This window comes from Eumetopias jubatus, unplaced genomic scaffold (assembly GCF_037043125.1).
Source record: "Eumetopias jubatus isolate StellerSeaLion01/CBP00866 unplaced genomic scaffold, mEumJub1_p1.0 scaffold_15, whole genome shotgun sequence".
NCBI classification, from domain to species: Eukaryota; Metazoa; Chordata; class Mammalia; order Carnivora; family Otariidae; genus Eumetopias; species Eumetopias jubatus.
This window is the reverse complement of record NW_028274821.1, coordinates 89671355-89690667: the sequence shown is the minus strand read 5'-3', so window position 1 is coordinate 89690667 and position 19313 is coordinate 89671355. Positions and strand designations below refer to the sequence as shown.

Below are 19313 nucleotides of genomic sequence, written 5' to 3'. Positions count from 1 at the left end.
CTTCATACTTGAGTTAATTGGGTAGGAAAGTTCACAGCAGTGGCGTGGAGAACATCTTGTATAAAAGTTACTGGCAAAGCCCATCAGGCCCTGTCCTGCTCAGGCCATCACTTTGCTAGGAAGCCATTTCCTCCAGCAAGGAATGCGAACACCAACATGATTGTGGCACGCTTGAAGGTCAAAACACTCCAGGCTTCAAAACAGCAAAGCCGCTTAATTTAGAACTACATATACACAGTTCTGACAATCGCGGAAACATCCCTGAACCAGAGGACAGCAAGTTAAGTGGAGAATGAAATGATAATAAAGAGAAAGGAGGGAGAAAACACGCAACACAAAAAACAAAGCCCGTGTGCCAGCTGTGACCGCGAGCCTGTGTAGAAGCCACACCAGCCTCCCCCAGGGAGGAGGTCATTACTGATGAGCTCTCGCCTCACACTCTGCTTCCCGGAGAGCGCTGATTATCAGGAAGGAGGCCTTTGATGAACTTCATTTAGTATTCCACGTAGTCCAGAATGGTGCTGAGGGGAAATATTTCTTACCACAGGGATCCAGTGCTTGGCGGGCCCAGGGTCTAGGCCTGCTGAGTTTGGTCCTGGACACACGTCTGAAGCCGGCGAGGTCAGGAACCCAGCATCTGCCTTTGGTCCAAGGCCCACCGTGTTGCCAGCACTAAAGCGAGTGGCTGAGCCCTAAGACCTTGCAGGCTGGAGCTTTTTGTAAAAGGCTGCCGGCCCCACGCTCACTCCGTGGCTCTGTGGGGAGGGCTGCTTCGCCAGGCTCCTACCTGTGGATGAAGTTCTTCTTCTCGAGGTACTCCATGGCTGACGAGATCTGAGTGGCCATGTAGAGCAGCACCACAGCGTTCACCTCCTGCCGGTTACACTCTCTCAGGTAATCCAACAGGTTCCCATAGGTCATGAACTCAGTGATTATATAGAACGGGGGCTCCCGGGTGCAGACCCCTGCCAACAAGACAGACATCAAGGGCTTTCGTGTGCCATTCTGCTCCCGAGTGCACCAACCCCGGCCAGGAAAGACAGCACGACAGTAAAGTGCTCCTGAAACGGGCTCTGTCTCTGCTAAGTTTGGGGTCCAACCTCTACCACAGTTCCAAGCACTCGGGGCTTGTGATCACGTTCCTGGGGGATGGACGCAGCCATGCTCTTCTCTTCCTCTTGGGCACTTGAACCCCAGCGGAGAGGCTGCCACCGAGTTCAGAGGCAAAGGTCGGGCACACACCAAACGGCCTACAGCACTGTCAGTTCACCCCCAAAACGGGGAGGTCTGCTTACAGAGTAACTGCAGGGAAGGGACTCTGGAAAATTCTTGTCTCAGAAGCCATTTGAGATTTGCCTTTGACTGCTTCTAGGTATCGATTTAAAGTAATAATGTCCTCCCCCCACGTTACAGGGGGGCGCCTGGGTGGCTCAGTCAGTTAAGTACCTGACTCTAGGTTTTGGCTCAGGTCATGGTCTCAGGATCCTGAGATTGAGCCCCTCATTAGGCTTCATGCTGGGTGTGGAATCTGCTTAAGATTCTTTCTCCCTCTCCCTCTGCACCCCCCCTCAAAAAAAGAAAGAAAGAAAAAAGAAAAAAAGTAATAACATATTCTCTCCCTCTCACACACACACACACGCACACCATCCCACATCAGCCTCCTTTTTACCATGGGCTGAGTGTTGGCAGAGGACAGATGTCCACATCAGAAATCTTCATGCAGCAAGCCACTCACCTCTTCCTTCACAGCACCTGTACCACCCCCGGAGGGTTTAATGAAAAGGCCCTCTCTTCAGAGCTTTGCACACTCACCAAGTAACTGTACTAGATTGGGGTGCTTGATCTCTTTCATTACTGCAGCTTCTTTCAAGAACTCCTCCACCTCCATGGTGTCCTCCTGTGGAAAAAAAGCGGGTGAAGTTGTTTCAGCAAGAACAGTGTTTAAGTGGGAAGGTACACCTTGAGTGGTTAATACAAACTGGAGCTTCAACCGACAAGCACCCTGGCCCACCAGTGCCGAGCCGCACACTGCACCAGACAGATTCCCTGCAGCTGATCGTCACCCTGACAGCACAGAGAATTTTCCCCTTTGGTGCTGAACTTGTGAATTCTCACCCAGGGTGATAAATAGATGTTGGGAACTTGCTTCTTTAGGGGCTGCTATGTAGAGGATATTTCTATTTCCCTAAGGAATAGCTGGTTTCCAAGGAGTCCTAAAACACTTAAAAAAAAAAAAATCACCTGAAGAATCAGAAACGTACTCAATTTAATGGAACAGACCCTGATGACACAAAAAGATACTATCCTACCAAAGAAGAACCACACCTCAAAATACGACAGAGAATGCTGAACTGCAGAGGATTCTGAAAATGTGGTGTCATGGGGGTCTTAATGAAGCAATCACCACTACCTACCAGGTAGATTTACTCAGGTTCTCAAATAATCCTCTGTAGCAGCCCCTCTAACGATGGATTCACGAGGTCACGTTTTAGCAAGTTCACTGTATCTAAATGCCACGAAGAGACAAAGATATTAGCAAATGCCCAGAGCAAACCTGATGCTATTTCCACACCTCCTCAGGTGCTATGGGTCGAGGCTCAACTCTGGAGTGCTGTGCGCTCGCCCCGCACATGGCAGCTGGCCCTACTACACGCAGGAGCCTCTGTGGCTTGCGTCAGGTAAACCTCTTTTGACTTACAGAAGGGACTGTCCTCTGACTAATCACCGCAACAAGAAGCAGGTGGGGGGTGGTGACCTGCTCTGTCTGCTGTGAGCGTCTGGTTACAAAGGCCAGCAGGAGAAGCAGGACACCTCCCTCTGAGTTTCAGCATGGAGTCTAAGTTTGTCTGGACAGAAAGACTGCATGGCGGATGGGGAGTGATCTGGAAAACTAGACTCGCCCGAGAGGAAAGCTTTAGAAACTTTAAAAAATATATATATTTATTTGAGAGAGAGAGCAAAAGAGAGAGAGAGAGAGCGCGCACGTGTGCACACGCAGGGGGGGGCAGATGGAGAGGGAAACCTTAGCAGACTCCCTGCTGAGTGCGGAGCCCACGTGGGGCTCGATCCCACAACCGACCATGACTTGAGCTGAAACCAAGAGCCAGACACTTAACTGGCTGCACTACCCAGGAGACCCGTTAGCAACCTTATTTCCAATGTGGCACCTTATACATCATACCTGCCCTTTCGAGAGATGATGAGCTCACGTGTCCTTATTGCAGCATCACCGTGGCCGCGCCATTCCTGCCCCCGGAGGTGGGGAACGCTTCCAGAAGACAGGTCATCCTCTCCCTAGCGTGTGCCTGCTGTGGTCAGTCATGTTTACAAGCGGAGCATGACCGCTGAGGACACGTGTCAGCCCATTACCACTTAGCCCTGGGCTCTGTGAGGCGGAGACTCAATTTACTGCTCTTTACCAATGGTCAGCTGCTCTAATGTCAATTAAACATTGCTGGTAGTCACCGCGTCAAGCTGCCACCGCCCCATTGGCTGTTCAATTCTTCGGAGTCCTCTCTGCTCCTTAACATGCTCAGCAGACTGTGCCATTTGTGCGTGGAGCGCTCTGATCCGCTGGGTGACACGCTAATGTCAAGGCTGGGGAGCACACGCTTGCTGGAGTCGGCGAGTCGATGCTGCTCACATAAGGACCAGAGGCTTCAAGAACCTTGCCTGGCCAGCAACATGTTCAAAACGCAGCTTCTCAAATAAAGCTTTCTAGACAAGTGGAGTTTTCCTCTATAAAAGTGCCACATAATAAACCACCCACAGTGAAATCATTTCAGAAAGATCATGTGCTCTTATAGCTACAGAATCTTTTCTAAAAGAACCATGTCTGGATCTTGAGAGGCATGGACACACAGAAGGAACAACAGGGCTTTCAAAGGCACCCCTCTCCTCTTGTCTGTCTCGTTCTCCCCTCACTCATACACACGCACATACACGTGTGGACAGTATAAATAATTCCTTGTTTTTTTTTTTTAAATGGTTTTGTTGTTGTGCTTGAGAGTTACATTTTTTTTTTTAAGATTTTATTTATTTATTTGACAGAGAGAGACACAGCGAGAGAGGGAACACAAGCAGGGGGAGAGGGAGAGGGAGAAGCAGGCTTCCCGCGGAGCAGGGAGCCCGACGCGGGGCTCGATCCCAGGACCCTGGGATCATGACCTGAGCCGAAGGCAGTCGCTTAACCAACTGAGCTACCCAGGCACCCCTAAATAATTCCTTGTTTTTTTTTTTTCTTTCAGGACAATCAGTGTGAACTTGTCTCCCCCTGGTGGAATCAGGCCTGGTTCAATTTCCAATGGAAACTACTAGCAGCATCAGACTTTTGTAGCTGCGTTAAACTGGAAACACCCCCGGTGCTATCCTGTTCTATTCCTTGACTTTTATTTAAAAACTTTCCCTCAACTTTTTTTGAAAGGTCTTCCATTTTACGGAGTAAAATAAAATGAACCCCGAGGAATGAGGGTGAAGGCAACACTGAGTGAAGGCTGAGTTTCGGCCCTGTCTGGTGGGAGGGTGGTGGGTCGGCTGGGCTCTCCTCACAGGGACTGACCGGCCTGGCTCAGATGCACACGAAGGCCTGGCCAGTAGAGGAGGTGGTTCAGAGGATGGCTTCTGAGTTACACAGACCGAGCCCTGCCACTGCGTGGCCATTCCAAGTTACTCACATGCCAGATAGGTGAGGTTTCTTTGAACCCAAACGGGGAGAAGAGTTGCATCTGCCTCGTGGGCAGGACTCCACCAGCGGGACCCACTTTTACTGTACTGAAAACACGTGATCTCTACGCCTGGGAAGCAGCCTAAATACAGCGCTAGTGTGAGAGACAGTTAACGATGTTTTCTGTCGTTCTCACAGAGACACGTTCTCTGGCCCCAGGGTCTCACGGGTGCTTTCTACCCAGCCTCACCCTTTCTGCTCCCTGGCTTCCCCCCGGGCGTAGGCAGGCTACGGCGTTAACAAAGAACAGCGTTCGTGTAAATGGCTCAGCGTCCCACTCATGCTGCATAGCCCCGAGTGCCCTTCATGCCTCCCTGAGTCTCAGCAGGGACCAGGGCCCCGGAGCGGGGTCCACAGAGAGCTCAGTTTCCACATCTGTCCCTGGTTCTCAACCAAATGTGAGCTGAGCAAGGCTGCCACCACAGTGAAGTGCCATCCCACAGCCTGCAGAGATGGGGCAGAGCTCCTGAGCCAGGCCGAGGAAGGGGGTTCACCAACCAGATGCACGAGAAACCACCTCACACAGAACCCCCCGAGCCCTGGTCCTCAAACACGCAGGTGTATCTAGCTCACAGGCAGAGCAGAAGCCACTGCAAGAGCGAGGCACACGGCAGCAGTGGGCTCTGAGGTGTGCCGCCTCTCTCCCTGGGCACAGCCCCCTCGGGGAGTCAGAAAGCTGGAGCACGCGACTGTCCAGTGCCGCCACGGAGCCCTTCCTTCGCTGCTCGTTTCTGGAGCTAATAGAACCAATTTCCTGGGGAAAAATACAACAAAAACCAAACCCAAGCAGACCGTCTTGGCAAGGGCAGGGGCATCAAGGCACTTTGCCAGCACCGCTGGTCGAGTACAAATTGGTACACGCTCCTCGATCTAGTGTACTCTGGGGAGCTGACCACCAGGACAGTCTCCACACGCCCAACAAGAATCCCTATGGCACAGTCTGTAATAACAAAGTGAGGGAAAAAACACAAATGCCCACTGAAGGCTGGTATATGTTAAAATACATCCATGCAGAAACAAGACCACCTTACGTCCACTGACGAGGAACGACTGCCAGGATACACGGGCGCCAGGGGGCAAAGAGCAGTGTCTAGAGCACGCTGCCGTACGGTTCAGAAAGATACCCACACGCGGACTATTTCTGGAAAGTCACAAAAATCAAGGGTAGAAGACACTATGTGCATACGTTACCTATTTGAAAAATAAAGAACTGAGTACAATTTTAAGTCTTAACATTTTTCAACAATGTTATTTTCCACCATTTTAATGGTAAATCTGCCAGTAGCTTACGAGTCAATCCTAATGCCACTGGATCAATAGTAGTCTTTCCCAAATTCTATGACTTACAGAACTGTTTCATGGGGGAAAAAAACGGACTTATAAACAAACTTTTGGAATATGGCTCACTTGAAACACGTGGCTTTCTTGTACTGGACAGCTGGTTCTCTTAGGCACATCCCACCTGCCACAGTGATAATACACAGGTAGAGGTAAGCCTACGACTTGTTGAATTATGTCAGAACTCAAACTAGCAGTTCCCATCAGTGGGCCTTTGCTTTAATTCTAGTTTCCCACCCATAGAGGTCAGCCTAGTGCACTCCTGTTTCCCGTCTCTTATGGTCTCAGATCCCAAAGGTACAGGACCCAGTGCCTGGTGGATCAATATGGAGCCCGGGTTAAAGCGGGGGGGGGGGCCACCTGTGCCGCCTCAAGAGGGGCCAGCAACACAAAACAGGTGTGTGTGGGGGAGCAGATGGAGACTCAGGTGCCCAGCTGGGTCCTAGAGAGAAAGGGAGATCCAGGGGCAGGCTGAGGGGAAGTGAATGTGGGCGGGGAAGGGGATTTCTAAGACTTGCAACTGTGGTTTCTGAATTTTTCATGGTGTGTGAGGAGTAAGAACCGGGGTGACAATTAAGGAAAGAAGAGAGGAGCTGGGCTTTGAGGCAGGTTGCCTGGGCCGGAACCCTGACTCTGCGGCTCCTCATTGGCTCACGCCAGGCCAGTTACCCCGCCTCCCTCCACTGCTCTTTCCTCAAGCCTGAGATGGTGGTGGTGCTGGGCCGACAGGAGGACCCTTCCCTTAGGGTGGTTGAAAGGATTAAATGAGAGGCTACAGATGGAGCACTCAGACCCTGCCGGGCACATAGCAAGAGCTCAATAAACATTAGCCATCGCTGTCATTTAGAACCCAACTTCTCCAGTGGAGACAAATGCCCAAAAGAGTGACACTAATCTTATTTGACAAGTGGGAAACCTATTGTAGACAATGTGCTTTGTGCAGGGGAGGTGGAAGAAGCGATAATTTATCTAGCAGTTGCTTAGTACCATATTTTGGGTTGACCTACATCTCTAGAATATGATGCATTCCCTTTTCCCTAATTAGCTATCTGCAGGGGTGACGACTCCCAGAAATCCATGCAACTAGATTCTGTATTTTCTTTTTCTTTTTTTTTACCAACTGTGGGACCATAAAGTTAATAAGACTCTTGGGGAAAACCATTAAAAGAATAATAAAAATACATCATTAATAATACATCATTAGAGAAATATATTCTAAAAGGCACACAACTTCCAGATAATTCTGCTTCACTGGTGTAAGAAAGCCACCACTGACAGAGACCTCCAGGAGGGGTCCCTCCTCTGGAATGCCCATCTTCAGTTGCTCAGGAAACACTGCCACAGCATTAGCTGCTGGGCTGTGTTTTCCCCACATTTCAAGTTGGGCAAACTCTCCCTCTTTCTAAAGTTTTCAAACAAGCCTTTCCTGGATGGAAACCTAAATTTTGTGCTTCTGTTCTTCCTTGTTTCATTTCTGCAAATGCTGGCAAGTGTGTGGGTATTGCCTGGGCCTTTAACAGTTTCTCAAGCTGGTCAAGACCGAGAGCCGGGCCTGCTCTTCAATCCTGTGCCAAACTGAGACACTGCAGCACAAGCACATGCCTCTCCCTGGTCTTGCCTGGTCTGGGGGAGGCGGGGCAATGGCTGTTTCGTTTTTTCTAGGGCTCGCCAACGTAGCCATCTTTGTGAAGCTCCAATTCAATCATCTGTGCATCAAACCCTTCAACGCGCCCCACTGCCTCCAGGATAGCGTCCCAGCTCCTTAGCCGGTTCAAACCCTCTGTGACTTAGCACAGGCTCTTCACCCTCTGCCTCTGTCAAGGCCTCTGCTCCCCTGGCCAACTCCTGTTCCTCCTCCACGGCACCAACTTGTGGTTTCCTTCGTGCTTTCTCCCCGCCAAGTGGAGTGCACCAGTACCCGCCCCCCCCGATTCCCATGCAGTGTCAGAGCTCCCCGCTCCTGCTTCTAATCTGGCACCTGTCACACCACACTGTGGTTACCATCATATTGCCTATTCCTCCCCCTAGCTACAATGTTCTACTACCTAGACTAGCCTGAAGTGAAGAAGTCCATTTTCACAATCCCAGGGTTGAGGCCAGGGTCTGGTGAACAGAAGCAAGGAATTCAATAAATGCTTTTTTTTTTTAAGATTTTTTTATTTTTTGACAGAGAGAGACAGTGAGAGAGGGAACACAAGCAGGGGGAGTGGGAGAGGGAAAAGCAGGCTTCCCTGCTGAGCAAGGAGCCCGATGTGGGGCTCGATCCCAGGACCCTGGGACCATGACCTGAGCCGAAGGTCTCAGGCTGAGCCACCCAGGCGCCCCAATAAATGCTTATTGTGTTTTTAAAAAATCATGTCTGGAAAGTATCCAGAAGTCCCCAAGGTGACCTCAAACCACGTCACCTCCCACCCCCGACACACAAGATCAGCCCCAAGGACTAATCTAAGGGGGACACAATCAATAGGGGGCACAACCAAGGAAAGCCACTCTTGGTTTCTAGAACTAAAGAACGCAATCTTTTCTCTGAAGCGGCACGTTACATCAGCCAGAACCCATAATTTCCACTTTACTGTGTCTCTGAGTAAAGGCAGAAGGGAAGTAACAGAGTCCCTAAAAGGCAAGTGATCTGGCTTCAGGGGTCTCCAAGCATGCGCCCCACGGACTCCAGAGAAGCGCATGCACACACTTGGGTCCCTTCCTTGCAGTCATGGATGTTTCCATTCTATGGCTACGGGGGGGGGGGGGCTCCCCTCTCAGTCTCTGTGCACATGTCAGTGTAATCGGTTCCCTTTTTTTTTTTTTTTAATGCAAGTGAAAATAGCGCAGGTCAACACTAGAGGACGCTCTGGCCACAGGTAAAAGCTCAGATCACTTTTGGAAGGCAGCGAGGGCTTGCAAGTGAAACCCCTGCCTTGGCGTCCTAAAGATTTCAAAGGACTTCAAATCCACCGGAAAACTACAAACCCCATGCTTGAGTGGAGAGGGCGAAAGTCCTAGTTAACAAGAACGACCCAACGGTACCTGAGTTCGTAGGAAGCCCTGATGCTTCCTTCATGCCTTTCCACACCTCCATTTCCAGAGGTCTGCACTCACACTACACAGAATTGGAACCTACTAGGAACACCCAATGCACTTGCCTTTCAAGTCTGCCAACAAAAATCCACAGAAGAGTCAAATGCGTTTTGGTTAAATCCCCTTCTTTCAAAACTTACAGTTTTTTTTCCTCCTCTTAACTCTCAATAGGAAGTGATCCAAATGCCACACAGACTGAACGGAAACCCACGGCTTTAAAAGAATCTTGCCATATAATGAAAACACTTCTCCAAATGACTCATCTTTTTACACCAAAAAACCACAGCACTTCTCGGCTCTCGCTGTATGCAGAGGCACACGGAGTTGGGGCGAGGGACGGAACCCGTTCGAAGAAAAGGACCACAGAGGCCCGAAGAGGCACTTCCTGGGCACCAGTTACCCCCTCGGACCTGAGTGCAGGGGCAGGCCACCCAGAAGGCAGCGCCACCCCACACTGGCAATGGCACCGTGAGTGGCGGCAGCAGGCCCGGGCCTACCTTCAAGGTCTTCACGGCCACCGTCAGGCTGTATTTCTTCCACACGCCTTCGTACACCTCCCCGTACTGGCCCCCGCCCAGCTTGTGCTTCATGGTGATGTCCGTGCGCTCCATCTCCCACTTGTCGTAGTTGGGGGACACGCCGTAGACGGTGGGCTTATTGCGCTTGGGGGCCGGGTAATGGAGAGTGGTGATGAGGCCGTCCGCCACAGTCGAGTGATGATGAACCAACTCAGCCAACGTGTTGAAGCGGCTCTCTGAGGAGACGTAGAGCTGAGGGAAACAGGGACAGCCTTCAGTCCACAGAGCGCACACAAACCCGAACAACTCCAATAAACCAGCTCTGCTGAGCCTAAGTCAGTGCAGAGCAAAACCTCAGATAAATGGCTCTCCACACAGGGCGGAGTGTGCAGAAAAGCACCTGTGTTGTGTTTCTCTACACATGCTGTAATTTACTTGCTGAAGCAGAAAGATACAACAAAATGCCTCAGGGCCTTTGCATCTACTGCTCCCTCTGCCTGAAATCCTCCAGCCACCTAATCACCACATGCTTGGTTCTCTCTTACCAACCTGAGCCCTGTCGCTGCAGTCACCTGACCTGGCCATCACCCAGCACTAGTCATACCACCTCCCTTACTTCTCTCTGCATTGTACTTATCCTCCTTATTTACTTGATTATTTACTGTCAACACCTCCTAGAATGTCAGTTTCATGAGAGCAGAGCCCTAAGCTGTTTTATCCTGTATCCCCAAAGTGGAGAATAAGAAATACACAGCACGTAACAGGTACTCAATAAGCAGTTACTGATTAAATTAACGAAGAAAAGAATTTGGTACCTATTTGCTGATTGGAAAAGAAAGTAATTTTTTAAAAATAATTGTGCTTATTACCTAAAACCTCTAATTATTATTTATAATTATATAATTATCCAGAACTACATGGTAATCAGAGATGGAAATCACTAAACGAAACATAAATCTTCTCATTCTTACACCCTCAATTTGGGCTAAGTAGCATCAGAGGCCCAGACTTGCTGACCCCAGCTGGATGCCCCTGTGGGACGCCCCCGCCAGCACGCTCCAGGAACGGAGTGTCAGGGGTGGAGGACTGGAGGGCTGCACAAAGGCCGCATAGTCTCCTCTACGGTGGGGAAGTAAGGAGAGGGGCTTTCAGACACCAGCGCACGCGAGCCTCTCTCTGAGATCTACAGTGGGCGCGAACCCACGCGCAGAGCCCATCCACGTGTCTTTCTCGTTGGATGCACCAGGAAAGGAAGAAGGGAAAGGAGCAAGCTGACAGGCTGACAGAAAGCAAGCGTGGATGGGGACAGCTATCTTGTTTGGTTCATTTCAGTGAGGTGGTGACGGAATGCTTCCTTTGCAAAAAACAGTTCATTAAAATCCACACAGGACATCTAGGCTCCAGGCAGACAGTAGGTAACTGAACCTACTAGCTCATGAAGGGCAGCCAGCGATTGCAGAAGGTGGGGAAGACATTAAAAATCACGGCTTGCCCTGACTGAGATAAAGGAGGTATGTGTGTTGGAACGGCGGTGACACGTGGGGCAGGAGGGAGAAAAAGGGTCAGTTGTGCTACAGCTGTAACTACAGTATCTCTAGCACTTAAAAACAGAGACAGGAAGAAAAGGCCTGAAACACACAGCAGAGCTGGTTACGGGAAGGCTCCATCACTTCCTGTATGTTGGTAATACCAGATAATTAAAATAATTTAAAAGAAGAAAATATCAACAAATACATGAGTTGATCCCATTTATAACCCTCAAGAAGGTAAACAGAATTCCTTCCTTCTTTCTTTTTGAATTTTTTGCTTGGGGAGATAATGTAAACAGATTTTTAAAACTCAGGCAAGGCAATGGCAAACTTTGACTTAGAGGTTTGTAATTTACAATCTTTTTTCTTCTAAAGATTTATTACTTATTTGAGAGAGAGAGAGCACACGTGTGTGCACACAAGCAGGGGGAGAGGGAGAAGCAGGACCCTGGGATCATGACCTGAGCCGAAGGCAGACGCTTAACCAACTAAGCCACCCAGGCGCCCCTGTAATTTACAATCTTCTGGTTGCAATCCTACTAAAATAAAATTCTGAGCAGCCCAAGAACTGTCCAGAAAGACCCCACAGCTCTGGGGGAACTTGTCCCTCTGTTAGATGGTGCCCCTCAGTGGCAGGATCTTTCGAAGGGAGGAAAGAGCCCACTGGGAGGCCTCACTTACACCTCGGAGCACCGAGGAGGACCTCAGTCTAAGTGAACCGCTCTAGGGACGCACGATGAGTCACGCTTATGGCCCAGAGTGAGTGCACAAAGGTGCTGGGGGGAGGCGGGGAGCAGAAGTCAGCAGCGCTGAGTCTGCGCTTAGCCCCATGTCCACACACTGACGTACACGCACTCGTCAGTGGGCATTGCGGACACGAGTGCAGTTCACAGAGAAGACCGAGTGGGATGTGGGGACAGCCCCTACTCCCACCCCTCTCTGGAAAAGTCTGTCGTCGTCCAGTTACTTCACTGCGGGTGCCAAGCGTTCCAAGCCCTCTTCTTTGGGGGAAGCTCAGCTGCCGGTGTTTTCGCTACCATGGAGTGGAGAGAAGAAAGAAGAGCCTCTCCAAGAAGGCATTCCCTGGAATGAGAGCATCCCTCCCAGCTCGGACATCACCGGCACAGTGCGGGTGAAAGAGCCCAGCTCACTTGCTGGGCTCCTGGGGCTGGTCACCGGCGAGCAAGGTTCATCACCTACTTCTCCCCGTCAGCTTGAAAGGAATGCTCTCCAATCCTAGGATCAGAATGCTAATGGCTCCCCCAAGCCCAGGTTTATGCAGAATTTGTTCTTGGTCTCATCTGATTCCCTCACAGGCTCTCCTGTGAAGAGATTTCAGAGCTGTGGGAGGTTTCACTGAACGGACCTACTTTATCCTTCTCAATAATTAAATTTACAGACCCTGTGACTTAGCTCATCTTTCAACATAAAATTTACATCCCCACACTTATTAAATATTAAAACTACTCTCCGTTCTCAAGACACCGCACAGTCACCTTCTAACAGTCAAGTCTGCTGGTTTCCTTCTGATTAGTTCTGGGTTTTGAGCATTTTGCTAGTGAACTGGGTAATCTGCATCAGGAATTCCTGGCATGTTCCGAGAAGAAAGTGAAATAAGCATTATGAATGGCATGTCATTATGCTATGCACCTGGTTACATAAACACTCTGGGTGCTCAGCCAGGACTGGGCCTCCTCCTGATCACGCAGGAACCCCAAAGATAGGACTTGTCAAACTCACCAGAAACAGCTTTCCTCCTGACAGCCAGACTTACTGGCTTTATCAGTGCTCAGTCCGGTGCCTTCTTTAGCTGCCTCAGTTCCCAGAGTCCTACCCTGGATGTACTACTACCGGTTACAGGCTGCTGGGCCAGGAAGCAACATTACCCTGAGAGAGTTCCACATTCCAGCAGGAGGGCAAGACTTAATAATTAAGCAGTACTTAACAATGCTTGAGGTCTCCTCCACAAGGGAAGGTCAGCCACGTTTTAGCAGGCTTTTCATTGGGATGCCTGCACCTGCCAAGCCACTGTCAGGGTGGGTAAATCTTAAATATTCAAGAGGTTAGAACAGTTGGCCTATCCTGCCATCTCTGCTAAAGCTTAAGCCCAAATTCCATTCCTGTCACTCTGAACTTGTCACTTCAGCAGACCGTGAAAATAAGTATCACCTGGGAACCTCTTTGAAGAAAAGGAAAGACTCTAGCAAGGGCCATAAGGAATCGTCGAACTTGACAGTGGCATCCCACGAAAGTGAAGTGTAGACACAAATAACCAGAAGAGCTAAATATGATTCAGGCAGCGGGTCGTTGAGAAAAATCAGCCTTTAATTCCACCACACTGGCAGAAGATTGTGAACTTGGAGAAAGCACTGAGACAACAATCAGATCCCAGGGGATGTGGAGGTTTTCAGGACTATCGAGACTCCCTGGAGCAGTGATGGCTCAGTTTGGTAGGGCCCTTGTAAGAGTCCGGCTCGAAGCTCCCCGAGCCCTGGGCTGACTGACCAGCCACAACGGCTGCTGAAGCTCAGAAACATGACAACAGAGGTAAACCAGGGCCAAGAGGGTGGAGGCAGAAAGAAATCTTTCAGGCCTTTGGAGAAGAATCTTCTAAATTCAGTTGTTTTCTGAAGATTAGCTATTTGAAAATAGGCATTAAGCTTATGCAACCCCAGCCTGTCCCTCCTACCAACCTTAGATTTTCCCTTTAGAAATCCAAAAAGGATTGCATCAAAGCTCTGCTATGTGAGCTTTTTTCAGTGCCGAGCCACACTGTCTCATGCATTGCTGTTAATACCTCCCCCCTCAATACCTCTGATACTGTTCCACTCATTCCAGGAATATGATCCCACCCAACACAGCCCCCTCAAGTGCAGCTCACAGAGAGGCGCCTCTGCAGATGGCCGGAACTGATAACCCCGTGGGCTGAGACGTCTCCAGGTGCTTGGACAGCTGAAGGGAGAGTCTTTGCCAGGGAGGGTGGGAGGGAGGGAGGGAAGAAGGCAGGAGGCCTAGGACACTTGGATGAGTTGCCCAGTGGTGGATACTGCCTGATCAAATGAGTTCCTTGTGCTCCCCTGGCACATACCAGCTTTTAAACAGAGGGGTTGACATCCTCATCGGACAACTCTCAAATTCTGTGAATCATGCATCCCACACGCAGGCCTTGCTCTCTCCCTCTGAACAGCATTTTGGACCAACCCCCGGCTAATGAGTTGTCAAACTAGATCATGCCTGCCTGAATCTGTTCCTAGGATGCTGGTTAAACAACTCCAGGGAAAAGAAACCATTACCCTGTTCAGTACAAACCTCAACTGATTACTGCGGTGCAGCACGGATCGCCTTGGATAAACAGCACAGATGGGAAGCAAGCTGTCAGCTCCAGGAAATCACCTCCCTCACGGGCGGTGTGCTCTGGTGTTCTAATTCACAAGACAGGAACCCTTGTGGGCTGAAGGCAAGGTTTCAAAGGGCCCCCCCACCCCGGAGTACATCCTGCAGAATGGAACCTAGCTCCACATCTGCGATAAGAACGAGGACCCGAAAGGGAAGCTGATAAGGCTGATTTCTAGTCACACATCAGCAAGAGGCCATGCTGGGTACAAAGATCTCTGCCACCACGGAAAGCACCAGATACTAGCAATAAGGACTCTGGCCAGAAGACTTTGAGACATGCGGAAAAAACAAGAGAAGAACATTAAAAAGAGAAATACATGTGCATTTGTGTGGTACAAATGAATGTTTGAGGATAGCCGTAAAAATGCTAAGAGGACTAGGAGGAGGGACTAGCCCCACCACACATTAAAACACATTACACAGCCCTAACAATTAAAGGTCTGATGTCGGAAGAGAACAGAGAGTGGATCAACAGATCCATATGCATATGTAAATTTGGTATGTTTACAATATGCAGGAAAATATAAATTTAGTAAATGGACGGGGATCCCTCAAAACATGACACATGTACATCACACATAACGAGAGACCATCTCTACACATCAGTGACAGATGTCTTCACAAGCCTGACAGAGCACTGTTGAGGTGGAGGGAAGATGCAAGCCTGTCCATTTCTCACCAGCAACAGGGTGAGTAAACACATCTGCAAATTTCCATCACGTTTAATGTTAACACGATGGAAATTTGTACATACGATGTACATATGTACGTGTGTCTATGAAATATTTAAAAAAATGAAACAGAACAGAATGGAATACAAAAATATCAGAGCGCATTACATATACTGAGGGTAAGTAGGGTTTCCAGAACCTTTTGTTACTAGTGTGAGTACTAGGCACTGAGATAAATGCTTTTATACAGTGTGCCGAGATTTTTTTTTTTAATGGTTTGAAAGCTACCTCAGAGCAGCGTTATTTGTAACAGCCAAAGATTGGAAACAACCTAAAAGTCGACCTGCAGGGGACTGCTGAAATAAATGACAGTCCGTCCACACGAGGCAGTCATTAATAAGAATGAGGGAGCTCTAAATGTGCTACCATAAAGCAACCTTCAAAAAATATTATTAGGTGGGAAAAGCAAGATGCAGAACACTGTGCAGTCTGCATCATTTGTGTTTTTAAAAAATATATAAGCATAGGGATGCCTGGGTGGCTCAATCAGTTAAGCATCTGCCTTAAGCTCAGGTTGTGATCCCAGGGTCATGGGATCGAGTCCTGCATCGGGCTCCTTGCTCAGTGGGGAGCCTACTTCTCCCTCTGCCTGCCACTCCCCCTGCTTGTGCTCGCTTTCTCTCTCTCTCATACAAGTAAATAAAATCTTTAAAAAAAAAAAAAATATATATATATATATAAAAGCATATTCATATACTGGGGAACTCTCAAAGAAACTGGTCACAGGGGTTGCCTCTGGGCAGGGGAGTGGAATTAGGAGAAAGAATTCTCACTGTAATCTATTCTGTTCTTCCTTTTTTTTAACAATATGCACACATTACATATTAATTAAAAAATACATTCACCATCTAGACCCTGCCCAATAATCTACCCATCTCCACCCTGGATGATGGCATGGTATAGCAGGGTGGACAGCGGGGCCCAAGCCTAGCTCCATCAATCACACACTAGGTGATCCTGGGCAAGAAACCTCCTCCCTTTTAAGTCCCCAACTCCTTAACGCAAAAATGCAGATCACAGCGACCTCTGCCCTGAGGACCAAAGTGAAGTACAAATGAGAGGATGCCTGAAAAATGTGCCAGCCACCAGGAGGAAGCTGGAAAATGTTAATCCCTCCCTTCCCTCCATGGACTCTTGAGCATTGTTCATATAAAGATCACAAAACTGTATATATCAACTGTTTTACAAAACTACAGTTTGGGTTTGGAAATCTACTGGTATGTGATCTCATTTGTTTAAAAACTGTGTGTATGTATGTATGTAAACGCACGCAGGCACACACACACACACACACGTGGCTTTATTTATGGGAAGAACACCATGTACCAGACTTATTTTGGGGAAGTGATATTAAGGTGGTCTTTTACTTTAAAAATATCCACTATTGCAGTTTTACTCATTGAAGATGAATTACTATCACAGTAAGAGATTTTTTACAAAGGAAGAATCTTAATATAAGAAGTATGTCCAATACCTAGCAGGTATTCACTTCATCTTATGAGATAGCTAACAACAAAACTCCAGCAGCACAGGTGGAGAGCCACACCAGGCCCCTGGACTTGAAACATCACGTGATCGGTCCTCAACAGAATGTCTTTCCTAGGCTAATGGAGTGATGCCTGCTGTTTACTTGAAGATGTTTCCTTCAAAAGCATCTTCCCGAGACACTGGGGAGGGTATGTGCTATGGTGAGCACTGTGAATTGTGTAAGACTGTTGAATCACAGACCGGTACCTCTGAAACAAATAATACATTAGATGTTAAAAAAAAAAAAAAAAAAGAAGAAAAAGAAGAAGATGATGATGATAGCGGGAGGGGAAGAAGGAAGGGGGGCGGAATCGGAGGGGGAGACAAACCATGAGAGACTATAGACTCTGAGAAACAAACTTAAGGTTCTAGAGTGCAGGGGGGTGGGGGGATGGGTTAGCCTGGTGATGGGTATTAAAGAGGGCACGTTCTGCATGGAGCACTGGGTGTTATACGCAAACAATGAATCATGGAACACTACATCAAAAACTAACGATGTAATGTATGGTGATTAACATAACATAATAATAAGAAAAACAAAACAAAACAAAGCAAAAGCATCTTCCCGGTTGAGATTTGTCATGATAACTTCTTAACCCCAGCAGCAGGAGCTCTGGTCCTCCTGGCCAAAGGCTACCACCCCCAGCCCATCAGCCCCCCCGACTAGGACCCCTTACCTTGCCATCGGAAGCAGTATTGATCCTGTAGTGGTACACCCTCCCTTCGTATCTCAGTGAGATGGACCTCTGGCCAGGACTGCTCTCACTCTCCCGGACCAAGAAGCTGCCGTTGATCCCACTGCTCAGCAGGTATTCGGCCGCATTGCGGGACACGGGCCCGTGATACCAGGAATGTTTCTCCAGACTGTTGACTGGCGTGATGTAGTTGCTTGGGACCCACCCTTGGCCATTTTTGGTTTGGGCTTCACACCATTCCCCATTGTGGTTGTAGCCTAAAACCCGGAGCTTCTCACCTTAGGAGAGGAGAATCAAATCAGACATCAGCTTTAAAGGCCGGTTTCGTTCATTCCCATTTATTCTTATAGGATTACTAAAAATCTCCAAATTCCTAAATACCTACTTCCCTTTAACAAATCCACATAAATATATGCATTTTTAAGTGTATATAAGAAGAGTACACATTTATATATGAAGCTTCCTGTTTGTACTGAATATAAGAGAAATACAGAGCCTCAGTGTTTCATAAATCTATTATGTTTATTCAAGTGTTCTGTTCCTAACATAATGAAGTTTCTTAGGGAAAAAATACTTTTTCTTTAAAAAAAAAAAAAAGGGCATTTTCAGTGTTTGGTCCAGGCGTTCTTTTCACTATGATGCTGTTTTTCCGAAGGACTACTGTACAGGAACTCTTCTCCTTAAGGAAAAGTAGCTCTCTTATAAAGATGCTGAATTTTTTTTTTTTTTTTTTTTGATGTCTCTGCATTCCAAACTTTAAAGCTGCTCTTTCACTAGGCAAAGGGGTAGCCAGTCAAGCCACAGTTTCCCCTGATTTCTGTCTCTTGCAAGCACCAGCAGCGGTCCACAGCCCTTTTACCTTTAGTTATACTTAGGGTGTTGTCCCCACTGGCCACAAAATCATACAGTGCAACGAAAAGGTTGGGGTCATTTTCACTGGGGCCAGCGAGAAGGTTTTCCTTGGAGTTCCAACGAGCTGCTTCGCTGAGACCTTGGGGCTCAAAGTCAGATGCTACTGGCCTCTGAAGGGCTTCTGGAAGACAAAGGGGAAACAAGAAACAGGAAGAATTGGGGAAAATTAGTTTTATTCTCAGGAGCAAAAAAAAGTCTGTTTCCATCATTATATATTTCTAATTTATTTCATTTCTCAACATCTACATGTGATAATAAGAAATGCGGTAAAATAAAAATGGACTCTTCCTTTCCCAAGTGTTGTGAAAAATATTAAGTATTTTCATTCCAAGGTGGCAATCGCTGTTCCCAAATAGTTTCCGCTTTTTAAATTCTTTAATTGAAAATGAACTCAATTAAAAAGCTGAATTCAGTTTCAGCTTTTTAAATTCATTAATTCAAAATGAACTCAGTTAAAACTGTAAATGGTCCATCCTCATGTCTTTGCCATTGCTCACATATAACAGAGAACAAAAGTTTCTTTAAAACATTTAAAAAACATGTCAAAGTTAATATGGGCACATAATATAAAAATCAAGTAAGACAGAAGGGCTTAGAATGAAGGACAAACACCTTCTACCCTACCCTCCTCTATACCCAGAGCCAACAGCTGTGCTTTGGGTGGACCCCTCCATCTCTGGGTTGCTTTACCGCGGCGCCTCTGCCCCCACGGCTCCCGTACCAGCCTCTACCAGTTACCTTTGCATTTTCACTAACAGACTTGCACAGACTTTACTTCTTGTTCTCCAGCTATAGACAGTGTCTCTCAGCTATTTACTTCCCAAGATAAGAATATTATCATCCTACCCTTCCTTCCAGCTCTCACCCCA

General features: G+C 48.0%; 1 protein-coding gene across 1 annotated transcript in view; it reads right to left on the bottom strand.

The window, feature by feature from the left end:
- Positions 1-19313, bottom strand: part of ABL1 (ABL proto-oncogene 1, non-receptor tyrosine kinase) — a 142726-nt gene that overhangs the window by 11651 nt on the left and 111762 nt on the right. Inside the window, exons 2-6 of the mRNA XM_028090521.2 lie at positions 18392-18565; positions 17515-17810; positions 9634-9906; positions 1813-1897; positions 788-965 (exon numbers count right to left, since the gene is read on the bottom strand). Coding sequence (XP_027946322.1) covers positions 788-965; positions 1813-1897; positions 9634-9906; positions 17515-17810; positions 18392-18565 — 1006 coding nt within the window. The remainder of the gene's footprint in view (positions 1-787; positions 966-1812; positions 1898-9633; positions 9907-17514; positions 17811-18391; positions 18566-19313) is intronic.